The 13216-nt window shown below is 45.0% G+C and overlaps 1 protein-coding gene across 6 annotated transcripts in view; it reads right to left on the bottom strand.

The window, feature by feature from the left end:
• The window catches only part of LOC123994887 (serine/threonine-protein kinase D3-like), a 53796-nt gene that overhangs the window by 23760 nt on the left and 16820 nt on the right, over window positions 1-13216 (bottom strand). For 2 of the 6 annotated variants that reach the window (XM_046297958.1, XM_046297960.1), the window contains 5 exons: window positions 5023-5161; window positions 3368-3499; window positions 2632-2789; window positions 788-980; window positions 516-593 (listed from right to left, as the gene is read on the bottom strand). In XM_046297958.1, the coding sequence (XP_046153914.1) occupies window positions 516-593; window positions 788-980; window positions 2632-2789; window positions 3368-3499; window positions 5023-5161 (700 nt within the window). Of the gene's footprint in view, window positions 1-515; window positions 594-787; window positions 981-2631; window positions 2790-3367; window positions 3500-4122; window positions 4523-5022; window positions 5162-6503; window positions 6708-7196; window positions 7289-7463; window positions 7621-13216 lie in introns of those variants that run through there. The other 4 variants (XM_046297961.1, XM_046297959.1, XM_046297962.1 and 1 more) reach the window with 4 other exon arrangements.

The raw sequence follows: 13216 nt of genomic DNA, 5'->3' as shown, positions 1-13216 counted from the left end.
TTATTTACAGTGTGGTAATCTGTGTGATAAAGACAGGTACTGCTTATTGGCTTGGCCCTTCCTGTATCCGCTGTAGACACATACTGTACTTGTGAAAGAAGAGTTGGCTATAGTATATATCGTATGGGACTAGGCTAGCTGCTAACTACATGGGGAGTCAATACATTCAATGCACTGGGAGGGGCAGAAATGCTGCTAAATACATGGGGAGTCAATACATGCAATGCACTGGGAGGGGCAGAAATGCTGCTAACTACATGGGGAGTCAATACATTCAATGCACTGGGAGGGGCAGAAATGCTGCTAACTACATGGGGAGTCAATACATTCAATGCACTGGGAGGGGCAGAAATGCTGCTAACTACATGGGGAGTCAATACATTCAATGCACTGGGAGGGGCAGAAATGCTGCTAACTACATGGGGAGTCAACACATTCAATGCACTGCCCAGTAAATAGTGGGGACAAGTTACGGAGGACATCTTAGGTTGCGATACCACTTGAGACAAACTCACCTCCGTTAAAGGAAACCTCACCGAGGCAGTCTCTTGGTATCTTGGCCGCACATCTCTTATGGCAGTTAAATTTGCAATCTGAAAACAAAAAGATTTACCGTTCAACGGCAAGTTCAATCATTGGGAAATCGACCAGCTCTGTGATGATGGCATATTGATGTGCATTATCTTCATTTGTGTTGAATTCTTCTTTTCAGTATGGTATCAACAAACTCTTCAAGCTACTGGAAATACTACGACATTGAATCCATCCGACACAATATGCAGCTCACCTTTGCACTGCATGCCCTGACGGAACAGGCCCTTCAGCAGGCGTTTGCAGTACTGGCAGATGGTTGGTCTGGTGTAGGTGTGCACTGAGAAGGTGTGCGGCACCTTGACCCGTCCCAGCACCATCTTCTCCATCCAGATAGGTCTGCCGCTTAACAAGCTGTTACGCTTCCCTGCCCCCAGGAGAGGGCGCAGCTGAGGGAGTGAGAGAGAGAGAGAGTGAGAGAGAGAGACAGAGACAGAGAGAGACAGAGAGAGACAGAGAGAGAGAGAGAGAGAGAGAGAGAGAGAGAGAGAGAGAGAGAGAGAGAGAGAGAGAGAGAGAGAGAGAGAGAGAGAGAAGAGAGAGAGACAAAGAGATAAAAAGAGAGACACAGAGAGAGAGAAAGAGAGACAGAGAGAGAGAGACAAAGAGAGAGACAAAGAGAGAGACAAAGAGAGATACAGAGAGCGAGAGAGAGAGAGAGAGAAAGAGAGAGACAAAGAGAGAGACAGAGAAAGAGAGAGAGACAAAGAGAGAGACAGAGAGCGAGAGAGAGAGCGCGTGAGGACAACAGAGAGAAAGAGAGGGTGAAGGGGGAGGTAGCCACAATGGCATAAAAGGAAGGAAAAGGATAACAGCACAAGAAAAAGCCAGATAAAAATCATACCAGACATTACTGTACTGTAGCCTATGTTGTACTGTCTTAATTAACTGTCAAGTTCTGAATAGCATCTCATCGCACTGAAAGGATTTTATTGTACAGAATCTTAAGTGACGCCTCCTTTAGAAAGATACGGGCCACACGACCCGGAGAGAAGTAGCCGGTGTAAAAGTTCATTTTGAATGATCTTCAGATATGGGACATTAAAGGCCAATATTTCATTGGGCAACAGTGAACAGAGCGTTTGAGAAGGCTTTGCTTCATCAGCCTTGACTGGGAGGCAGCAGAGTCAATAACGCTGTCTGCTTTGTGCCTCTTAATAGACTGTGGCCAGGATTCCATCCAAGGCTCGTTATTGTGCAGGGCATTGTCGGCCATATAGTGACCTGCACTGTAATACGCCCTGGATTGAATCCCGGACTGGCGGTAATATTAAACACGACTATAAACTTAACTGACCAGAACTAAAGTGCACATTAGTCTAATATTTTCAGACACAAATTGTGTGGGAAAGGAAATAATCATGAGTGGGGTTTTGTTTAGCAAAAGACTACTTACTGAACGGGAGAAAAGTGGATATTAAAAACAATCCTTTGTGCAGTATGTTTAGATGGTCCGATACTGCGTGAGGAGGGATTGAAAAGGCTTTATGAAAGTGATTCACATGAAGGGCCTTGTTTCTTCAGTAAATTGGCCCCTGGGTTTTGGTATGTATACACAGCGTTTTGACGTAAACACTCTCTTCATGCTCCCAACTATTCATTGGCCAGCCTGAATGGAAAACATTTTGGTTAGCCTGAAGCTATTGCTCCTGACTGAGTTTAACTTGTGTGACTGTCTGTATAGAGAAAGTGTGTGTGTCTGTGTGTGTCTGTGTGTGTCTGTGTGTGTGTGTGTGTGTGTGTGTGTGTGTGTGTGTGTGTGTGTGTGTGTGTGTGTGTGTGTGTGTGTGTGTGTGTGTGTGTGTGTGTGTGTGTGTGTGTGTGTGTGTGTGTGTGTGTGTGTGTGTGTGTGTGTGTGTGTGTGTGTCAATGCATGCCTGTGTGTGTGTCTTGAAGAGCCGGAAGCTGAACATAGTGCTACAACCACCAGTAGTGGAAAGTGGAGCAACAGCAGCAGCACAGATATAGTGTCCCGAAAAGCAGCCTATTCCCTATATAGTGCACTTATTTTGAACAAAGCCAGTATGCGCGTCCCCCTACCTCTTCCTGGGGTGTAGGGACGTGTTCAATGGGAGCTGGGCGGGGGACTGACAGCACGGCTCCAGGCAGGGACACGTTGGACAGCCGTCTCTTCCTCACCCCGCTGCAGTTGTTAGGGATCTTAAAGGCACAGCGCTTGTGGTAGTTCAGCCCACATCCTATAGAGGAAGCACAGTACTTAGTAACCATACCTACATCTCTCTCTCTCTCTCTCTCTCTCTCTCTCTCTCTCTCTCTCTCTCTCTCTCTCTCTCTCTCTCTCTCTCTCTCTCTCTCTCTCTCTCTCTCTCTCTCTCTCTCTCTCTCTCTCTCTCTCTCTCTCTCTCTCTCTCTCTCTCTCGACACAGAGTTAGGTCATGTACAGAGCATTCCTGTACTGAGTATCCAGGTGAACGTTCAGTGTTGTTTCACTCTTCTATCAGGTTACATATGGTGAATAACTCTCTCGTCTGACAATCATCTGCTCCACAAAGCGTTACAAGAATCCATCGACTGCTTGGCATCACCACAATGAGATCCACTCAAAGGCTGTTCTGATCAGGACTTCAAAGCTGTCCTCTCTGAAAAGCAGGAAGCCCCAGTCTATCAAGACATCCTGCTGTACAATTTCCCAGGCTTTGATTCGGGCCCATGTGAGCCAGGGCCTTGATTTGAGGTGAAGCCCAGGTCAAGGGTGAAGTGACTGGGATCAAAGCAGCTAGGCTAGGGTGGCACGGGTGGCAGGGTACAGACTTACCTTCACATTTGAGGCCCTGTCGGACCAGGCCCCACAGCATCTCCCCACAATCATCACAGAAGGCCGGGGCCTTGTAGGAGTGCACGTACAAGGCATGGGGACGGATCTGGAAGTCCTCAACAGTGGCCAGAGCTGAGACACACACGCACATACACACTGGGTTACTGTACTGCAGGAAAAACACATTAACAACGAAGTGAGACATGCATTTATATGAATAACAGAGGAAGAACATTTAGATATGAGATGAGACACGATCAAACCATTAAGCACCATTACGAGGCAATGATTTAGCAGAAAGCCAAAACAAATCTCACCGATCCTACACGACCGCCACTAAAGGCTTGGAAGATGACAATCATAACGATCATAACAATCATCTTGCCACCTTTGCTCTTTGCTCGGTCCGACCATTCATTACATGTCCACTTTCCAAGAAAATGAATTTACCGCTCATAAGCCCCCCCCCCTCTCTCTCTTTTAAAAAAAAATCAATAGGCGAACATGAAGGCCACCTTTGAACCAAGTGGTTGTAATGAACAACAGCGCCATAGCAACCACATTCCCAGTGGGCACACAAACAATCCAGACAGCATTCACGAAAGAGCATTCTGCCCCTAGAGAGAAACACACAGATCTCGTATTGAACAAGGTTTTCTAGATGTCATACAATATATTCACAAGACGACACATGACCTTAATCTGACAATGACTAGGTGGAGACAGGTGTGTAAAAGGGCATGAGAAGCATTCACCAGCTCACAATCGACGTCCTCATCGATCACGGAGAGAAACAGCAAGTGCAGAAATAACAAGCGCACGACTTTGAGCTGGTAGCCAACCGAAATCTGCCAGGGCCTCCCTCTGAGAGAGACCGTGCTCAGACCGAGCAGAGCAGAGTTGTGTGGAGTTTGGGACCGGAGCCCAACAAGCCACGAAACAAAAGGAGAGGTGTCAAAGGAAGTTGAAAGGGATCTGAACCGAGCTGAACTGAGCTGCCAGAGAGGAACTCAGCAGGCCTGTCTGTCTGTGCAAAACCAGAGAGGGGAAAACATGTTTTGTCTTTTATCCAGGGCACGCAGGGTAGCAGGCGATGTCTATGAAGCGACTGAAAGAGGAGTAAAGCTCAAGCAGCGTATCATCACTCTCATCAACACTACTGACTGACTGTGGGGCCCAGCTGCACCAAAAACAAGCAGAGGATGAGGAAGTGGTCTGGGGTTGAGTCTTGTGTGGTTGGCTGCGAATTCACACGTTTCGTCTCATGTGTTGAAATTCAACATGAATACTACTCTGGGGTGTGCCGCTGTTCAGGTGCTGGTTGAGTTTCACACGTATGACTGTCAACAACAGACCACAAGACACTGTCACAGGAAATGAGTATGTCCACCGAAAAGTTTGTGGGTGCATCTTGGGTCGGGCCGAGAATACATGGGGGACACATGACGTGACATAGGGCCTACATAGTAGCTACACAGGACAGATCTAGGGTGTACACAAGGAGAGAACATGGATTTGAACGGGTTTCAGGTTACACAAAGCGATCGCCGTACCACATAAAGCACCCTCCTAAATATCAACTTTTCCCGACATCAACTTCTTCAACCCGCTATCAACTTCATCGCTTGTGACAAGGAGTATCTCAAGACCCTCACCGGAGAGGACCACCTCGATCAGGTCTCCCTCATGGATGTCCTCCGCTGACGACAGCCTCTGCAGGATGTTCTCCGAAGTCAGGTCATGGCGGAACAGAAGGATCTTGTCGTACATGCCAAAGAATCCACACTCCGGGAACTGGGGAGAAGAAGAAGAGCAAGAGCTATTACAGGTGTGTTTAGTTCACACAACGTGTCACTGTGACGTATCTATCAAGGGTTTGGGACCAAAATCATTCATTTTTGGTTTCCGAGCAGAACCCCTATTTGTTTTGTTCTGGTCCAGTAAAGTAAAGTTCAGTGAAGTTCTGAAACGGTTCAAGCCCCCTCAAAAAGTAACGGTTCATATAGTTTGTTTTTGTACCCGGCGAAATCAACCTCGTTTTTTTGACATCTAGCTCATTCATTTGCTCCACCAACTCGTGCGGAGAGAGCGGCTTGCTATGGAACGGGTAAGCTACTCACATGTTTGATGGACAGATAAGTGCAGGCGCGAGATGCAACTGACATTTCACAGGTGGGGAGAGAGCCCGGTGTAGACATGGAGGGGGCTTGGCTTGACGCACTGAGCATCATGACATGAAGTGAATTGGAATGGGTTTAGGCTATTTCCTATTACAACCGTATTACAGAGTTATATACTAGACATTGGGAATATTTGTGGACCAAAAAAGAAGCGTTATTAACCCGGTTCTCAAGATCTGAAAATAACGGTTCCATTCTGGAACACTAGAGATCACTTTCGTTCCCAGCTCTGTTTGCGCTACAGATTTTTTGTTATTGTTCTCTTTCGGTTTTCGGTTCTGTTCCCTGCACTGGTTCCAACTCCTAGTATGTATGACTCAGGCCTGAGATTCTCCATTAAAAGCATATAAAGGCATTCCAATTTGACATAACCTTTCCGGGGGGGGGATTATGGATGGGGCCCTTGTAGGCCTACACCACCAGCAAGAAAATGCAGTGAAGAGCAGTTTGCATGTGTGTGCAGCAGCCAGCCAGGCAGCACAGAGAGAGTGACAGCAGGAAATTGAACACACAGGCTCCGGAGCTGCAGCAATTAATCTCCTCTAGTCATGAATTATGCCTGTGGTCCTGTCACTGACACCCTGCTGCCATTAGCCGTCCGTCCTGCTCTGTCTCCCCTACGCTACAGCCCAAAACAATATGACACCCAACTGACAAGGCCCATAACACATTCCGGACCCAAACAATCTACCAGCAGCCACTGACCTGATGTGCTAGCTAGTACACCGCATTCCAAGCGGCGTGTCACTGACACTACCCTACTACAACACACCACACCACAAGCCAACCGACCCAGTTCAATCCAACAGCATACAGAGGAAATCAGAAGCAATATGCCACCACTTGACATACTGAACTACTGACTACAAGGCACTTTGACCCCCGAATCATACATCGCCGTAAAATACGCAGATGCAGGCCTCAATCAAGTAGTTGACCATGAAGAAAAAACCCACATAGGCCTGTGTATGTCGCCACGCAATAGGCTGCTTCGTGCCTTTAAGGGTCCATTTCCGGTTGACCTCCGCTTATAGTAAAAATCTATCTGTAGAAAAGTATTGAAGGCAAAATAAAAATGTATATATGTAAAAGCCAGTGTAATTTATATTTCAGGAAAAACTTTATCGCCACATCAACAACAGACAGCCATCCACCCAGAAGACAGGAAGCTGTATCTGTAGGAGTCTAAATCAGACAGTTAATCTGACTCCACCATCCGCAATAGAGATACTGTACATGCAAATCAGACCAACCCCAACAAGACAAACAAGGAAGTGAGCTGTCCTTTGTCTATCCTATCGGAACGAAGTATTGAGGTCTCCTATTGGATGGAGCCGCAGGGAATAATGTAAATCTGACGCGCAACAGGGTGGATGACTGTTTATGGTTGATCCCTCAACGTGATACCCTCCCCACGTATTTTACGTCAGACATAGGGCCAAACCTCATGTTAGGCTTAAGGATCAAGTAAATCTAATCGTGATTCAATATTATGCAATTGAAAGATTATTATCTTGGGCCAATAAAGGCAACCGAAATCTCAAGATCTATCTAATCAGACCCATGAGACGATTGGTGGTCATAAGGTGCATCACGACATGACATCGTTTTTATGTTGGTGCCATTGAAAAAAAAAAAAAAACACGTACTTGCGTAGCATGCATCAATCTGTCTGCAAATCCACACACTGTACCCGCCACAACCACCAACAACTGTTCGGTTATTCGACTCATATAAGGAAGTAAGGAATGAGCACCACACAGACACTGTACATTAAATATAATAGAAATCACGAGCTTCCGCTGCTTCGTTTAACGTCTGCATTGTCAACAGTGGCCCCACTGTCTGTTTGGTGAACACAATCTTACAGAGTGTGACTAAGCAGCAATAGCTCAGCAGCGATGATGTGAACTCACGTGGAAACAGCTGATCCCGTCTTTGTGCTAAACCACTATTAACCCGAGATGAACTCTTGCATGCACACGATCCCCTCATCCACACTCTCTCGATGTATTACCACACTGTCAGCAGTCTTTAAAACACTCGTATTGCGGCGGGCTAAATCACAGGGTCTTGTTAGTCTCAAACAAATCCACTTTGAAACAAAAGTATACACCTCACACACACGGTTAAAGGGCGTCGGGAAAAGAAGAAGAAAAGACACTCGTTCCATGTCAGACATAGACCTGAAATGTATTACATTTTGGTTTGCATCCTAATATGACACTTTATATACGTCAAAGAAGACTGAAATATAACAAAACCGTTTGACATATAAACACCGGATATAGGTCATTTTTTGAAACTAATGTTTATTCATTATAAAACAATTACAAATATGAATAACATTCCACCCATGAGGCTACTAGTCATCTGACTGCAGAAAAGCGCTACAGAGGGTTTTCTAACGACCGTCTGTCTACTCAGTCCGCCATGCCAGTAAGACGTTTTATTTAATAGGATTGAACCACTGAGGAGAGACAGAGGTCTGGGTCATATGTCTTAAACCCTCAACCTCCACCTCGTCCCCAAGCTGGCCCCCGCTCTGCTCGGCTCGGCTACCCAAGAACCACAGTCAGAGCAGACCAGACTGAGCAGCAGCGCGGGCTTCGTCCCTGTGCAGGATGCCTGCGTTATATAAATCCATCTAAACAGCTGGGCTACACCGCCCCGTCCCATCGTGCTACCTCTAATCTCTACAGCACTCATATGCCATTATCTGAGCCCATTGACTAAATCAATCTCTATCGAGGGCAAATTCCAAGGGTGGAAGTAGCGCAGGTTCACGTCAGAACATCCGGAGCAGAGAAGGCGATGCCTCGTATCGTTTAGGGTCCGGTTTGTATTTTCTCTGTGTTACAATACTCTAAAAGAGTCCCCTCTCTCAAAAGCACTGACTCACGAGTCTTTGGTCAGGTTGGGGTACTTTGTATTACAGAGGTTGCGAACGAGAATGCGCCGGATTGTCAGTATCAGTCATCTGTAAAAAATATTAATAATTTTAAAAATCCTACACCGCAAAGCCATGCCTAAATTCGGGTCTCGTAGTGTTTCTTGGTAGTCTTAAACACATCTACACCGCGCACACATTGAAATACATTACATTTTGAGTTTGCATCCCAATAGTAAAATTCATATACACCACAGAAGACTGAAATATAACAAAACCGTTTGACATAGAAACACCGATTTTTTTTTCTTATGTTGATTCATTATGAAATGATGAAACAATATGAATAACATTCCACCCATGAGGCCATTCGAGGGTGATTTGGTCATGTGACTGCAGGAAAGGAATACGTATGACGAGTGTGTGAGGGGATGTATATTTCCTGCTGTGTGTACATATCGTGCGGAAGATACTGCAAATGCAGAACCGGCTGAAGTTGCAACAGAGCCTTGGGAAATCGGTGTGCATAATAGGACACCTCAGAACATTGGCGGTCATTTTCTGTTAGTTTACAATTCCCAGCGATTCTACGTGTTGAAATAATCGCCACCGTACCACTGACCGTACTGTACTGTACCGCGGACGTTTGTTATGTCTCGTTCTTTAAAGTCTGAAAAAGACACAGCCGTTTTACCTCCTTATTATAAGCCAACCTCTTATCAAGCCTTTAATACTCGACCAATCAGTGTCCTGGGTGAGCAGAGAGGCTCTGGATAGGGCAGCCCAATAGGAAACAGAAAGGTAAACAGCTATTTGCCTGTTTTTCTGCATCCTACCGATCTGTCACCTCACTGGAACACTTAGCATAGAACAACAGGAGGTACGGCTGAGTGGGCCAAGGTCGCCATGACGTCCAGAGCCCCGTCGTCAAGCAGTGGGCCTCGTTCATTTGGATGGCCAAGGCGAAATGAATAATTACGAGGGACACTCCCCCTTTTTTTTTTTTTTTTTTTTTGAAGGGGGGGAAAATATTGTTTTTTGTCTCTCAGTGCCAGAACATTTTCAATCACCATTACAGCAATTTACTTCTGAAGATGAATTGAACTTGAAAATGAACCTCAATGTATCAGTGGTCATGAACCTAGGTGGTCAGCTTGACTATATCCAACCATGTAACCGTGCTACTGCTAAACAAAGCCTTTATCTATTCACGTCGACTACAAAGGTAGACAGGCGGTATTCATTGCTATTTTATCATAGCACATGAAGGTCGTGAATGCAGTAGTAACCACTAAGACACATGGTACTAACCCAAGTCCTTCTGTAGCTCAGTTGGTAGAGCATGGCGAGTAACGCCAGGGTAGTGGGTTCGATTCCCGGGACCACCCATACGTAGAATGTATGCACACATGACTGTAAGTCGCTTTGGATAAAAGCGTCTGCTAAATGGCATATTATTATTATTATTATTATTATTATTTCCAGATGATCTTTGGCCTTATAATTAATCACAACGAGAGTGAAATACTTTTACTTCCATTAAGTATGTTAAAAAAATAAGCTGTTCTGTGTTGGAATGGGGTGGGCGTATCCCAACAACAGAATGGCGTATCACGGTCATTCAAAATATTTATGCGAGTAGACCGCTGATTGGCCTTCTCATCCTCCTCTGACATCATCCTCTACGAGGAAATAGCAAACATTTTTGAAACCGTCTGTTTGCGATACGTTTGAGGTGGGGGGGGGTTCTCCAATTTATGCTTTGGCCACAAATACGGCTATAGGATGAGTCAACAACATTATTTGGATGTGAGTTAACAAAATCGGAACATTTACCAGTGAGATTTTCACTGGAAAGTTACTTTCACAGCCAGCTGTGCATTCCCATCTTTATGACCATCAGTTACCCTCATATTGTACACTATACATACAGGACACAGCTCATATTTATCACAGTCATCTAACTTTTATTCACAGAGGGTTGTCTCACTCAATCAGATGTCATCTACTCTGCAAGAGAACCCTGATCCTGGAGGGCAGCACGAAGAACTCTCAAGTTATCTCAGTCTTAGCAACTCTGACTAAATCGTGTAGATGCAGATTTGTGCAGGAACGTGAGTTAAGCACACGTATTCCAAGATCATATGGGATTCAGATCTCAACCAATAAGACAGGTATGAAGCGTGCTAATTCATTTCAGAATTTCCAAATGTCTACTGTAGGTAGAGCAAACCATTTGCCATGCATAAGCCTAACATATTATTGTTACCAAGTTACAAACCCCATGTTCCTATGCAGAGGAAGTGCTGTAGTTTCTAGGAGGTACATTGCGCTGAGTCTTCGCAGCCCAACAACTGAGAGATAGAAATGTTGTTTTGATTCTCTCAAAGGCTCTTTGTGGAACAGAGGCAGGGAGTTTGTGCATTCCAATCTTCTGTTCTGAAATGGTAGCCCTGAACCAGAAATGGAAGAACATTGTCTTGTACTTACTCTTCCATTTGGTCTTACTATTATTTCTGATCTGTGATGGTCTCATAAAGTAGAAACAAACAACACACACATGAACACATACACACACACACACACACACACACACACACACACAGAACAACACACACTCCATCGCAATCATACAAAGAACACCCATCTGAGAACACCACCAGCAGCCAGCCCTCAGAGAGGCAGACTGAGAGTTCACCCAATCGAGATGGTTGGATGTGTAGAGAATATGTAAACACACTGGCTGCAGATTCTGACTTTGGCTGTGTCCCAAATGGCTTCCTGTTCCCTTTATAGTGCACTACGTTTGAACCGGGGCCCATGAGGCTCTGAGTGTATGTGGGAGTCTGAGAGGTAGCGTTCAGAAAATGCTTCGAGAAAAAATGCCATGGTTTAACTCGCTGCTGATAATTTCACACTGCATGGTGGACTGACTGTGTATAAAGAGGGTCCATATAAGACCAATGATTTGACTGTGTTTTAGCTCTAATCCATGACCTGTTTATGACTCTCACCAGCATTCTTTTCACATGACAGAGCTCTTCCTGTGCCCTTCTTGCCCCCTTAAGGGAGGGGACTGTGTGTGTGTGTGTGGTGTGTGTGTGTGTACTCATGCGTGTGCTGATGTGTGTGTGCGCTGATATGTGTGACTGCAGAAAATGTCGTATCCCTATGTAATTTATCTACAAAGGCTTCAATTCATGTCCTTAATCAGAGCCTTTGAAGGCTCAATAGAAACCAACAGTCCCCCCATCTTCCACATTCGTTTCCTTCACCCATCTCACATTCTGAGACATAAAGATGCATTCATACAGCTCTTAGCAACTACTACCTTAATAGCGGTTCCCTTCTGTCACTCTTCATTCTTAGCCATCAGTAGTCATGGTTGTGACTCAGGAAGTCACTGCTATGTCAGAGCAAGGCAGGCAGGCACTTTAACCCACTGAGCCATACACACACCATACACAGAGCCACACAGAGTTCAGACCAGGGGAGGAGACGGGGCACACACAGACTGGTCACATCCACAGAAACTCACCCTACACCCTCTCATCCAGCGGATATTAGTTCTCATCCCCCCCTTTCCACAGAGCAGAGGAGGAAGAGAAACAATCTATTCATCACCAGGGAGTTCTTTGGAACATAACTGCATGTCTACGTCCCAAATGGCACCCTATTCCCTACACTGTGCACTACTTTTAACCAGGGCCCATAGGATGATGGTCAAAAGTAGTGCACTATGTAGGGAACACGGTGGCATTTGGGAACAAGCCAGGAGAGTGATGGTGCTACGTGAATAGTTACGTTGCTATAAAAACACCAGAAAAAAATCCCGCTGTGGTTTTAATAGGAGTCACAGACAGAGATCAAGTGTCTTTGAAAATGTCTCTAAAAATGCAAATCTGTCAGCTCCTAAAACATCAAACTGAGCAATGCACTTTCATTTGATGTTACGTTTAGTTTGGACAATACCTTACGCTTCCTTGCTACCTGATTATCAGGATAGGTTAGTAAACAGTGCGAACACACACACACACACACACACACACACCACACACAGAGACAAGCAGTATCCCAGGAAATGACTCCAGCAGGTCAGTATGCGAGGCAAATAATGTCAACATGCAGACTGACATAATGCCAAATGTCAACACGCCACAAACGTGTTGCAATACGTTCACTGCATATGATCAGGGAGGAGGACTGTGAACAATAAGGCACAAGAAGCAGTGCTGTGTCATGAATACAGTCACAGGTAAATGGCCCTGTTCTGCCTGACGCGATAGCGTTGGGTCAGTCAACCCATTTATCTGTGACTGTATTCATGATATAGCACTGCCTCGTGTGAAATAATGAAATAATGAAATATTATTATTAAAAACATATTTTGTTAAACTTCTTAGGGCTGCAATCCCGTTAACGGGATGATATGACAACAGCCAGTGAAAGTGCAGGGCGCCAAATTCAAAACAAAAGAAATCTCATAATTAAAATTCCTCAAACATACATGTATCTTATACCGTTTGAAAGGTAATCTTGTTGTTAATCCCACCACAGTGTCCGATTTCAAATATACTTTACAGCAAAAGCACCACAAACAATTATGTTAGGTCATCGCCAAGCCACAGAATAAACACAGCCATTTTTCCAAACAAAGATGGGATTCACAAAAAGCACAAATAGAGATAAAATGAATCACTAAACTTTGATGATCTTCATCAGATGACACTCATAGTACTTCAACGTCCCGTTGGTAGGATATACGTGCTTTTAGTTCAT

This window comes from Oncorhynchus gorbuscha, linkage group LG14, assembly GCF_021184085.1.
Source record: "Oncorhynchus gorbuscha isolate QuinsamMale2020 ecotype Even-year linkage group LG14, OgorEven_v1.0, whole genome shotgun sequence".
Taxonomy (NCBI): domain Eukaryota; kingdom Metazoa; phylum Chordata; class Actinopteri; order Salmoniformes; family Salmonidae; genus Oncorhynchus; species Oncorhynchus gorbuscha.
The sequence above is the reverse complement of the archived record's forward strand: the minus strand, read 5'-3'. Positions and strand labels throughout refer to the sequence as shown.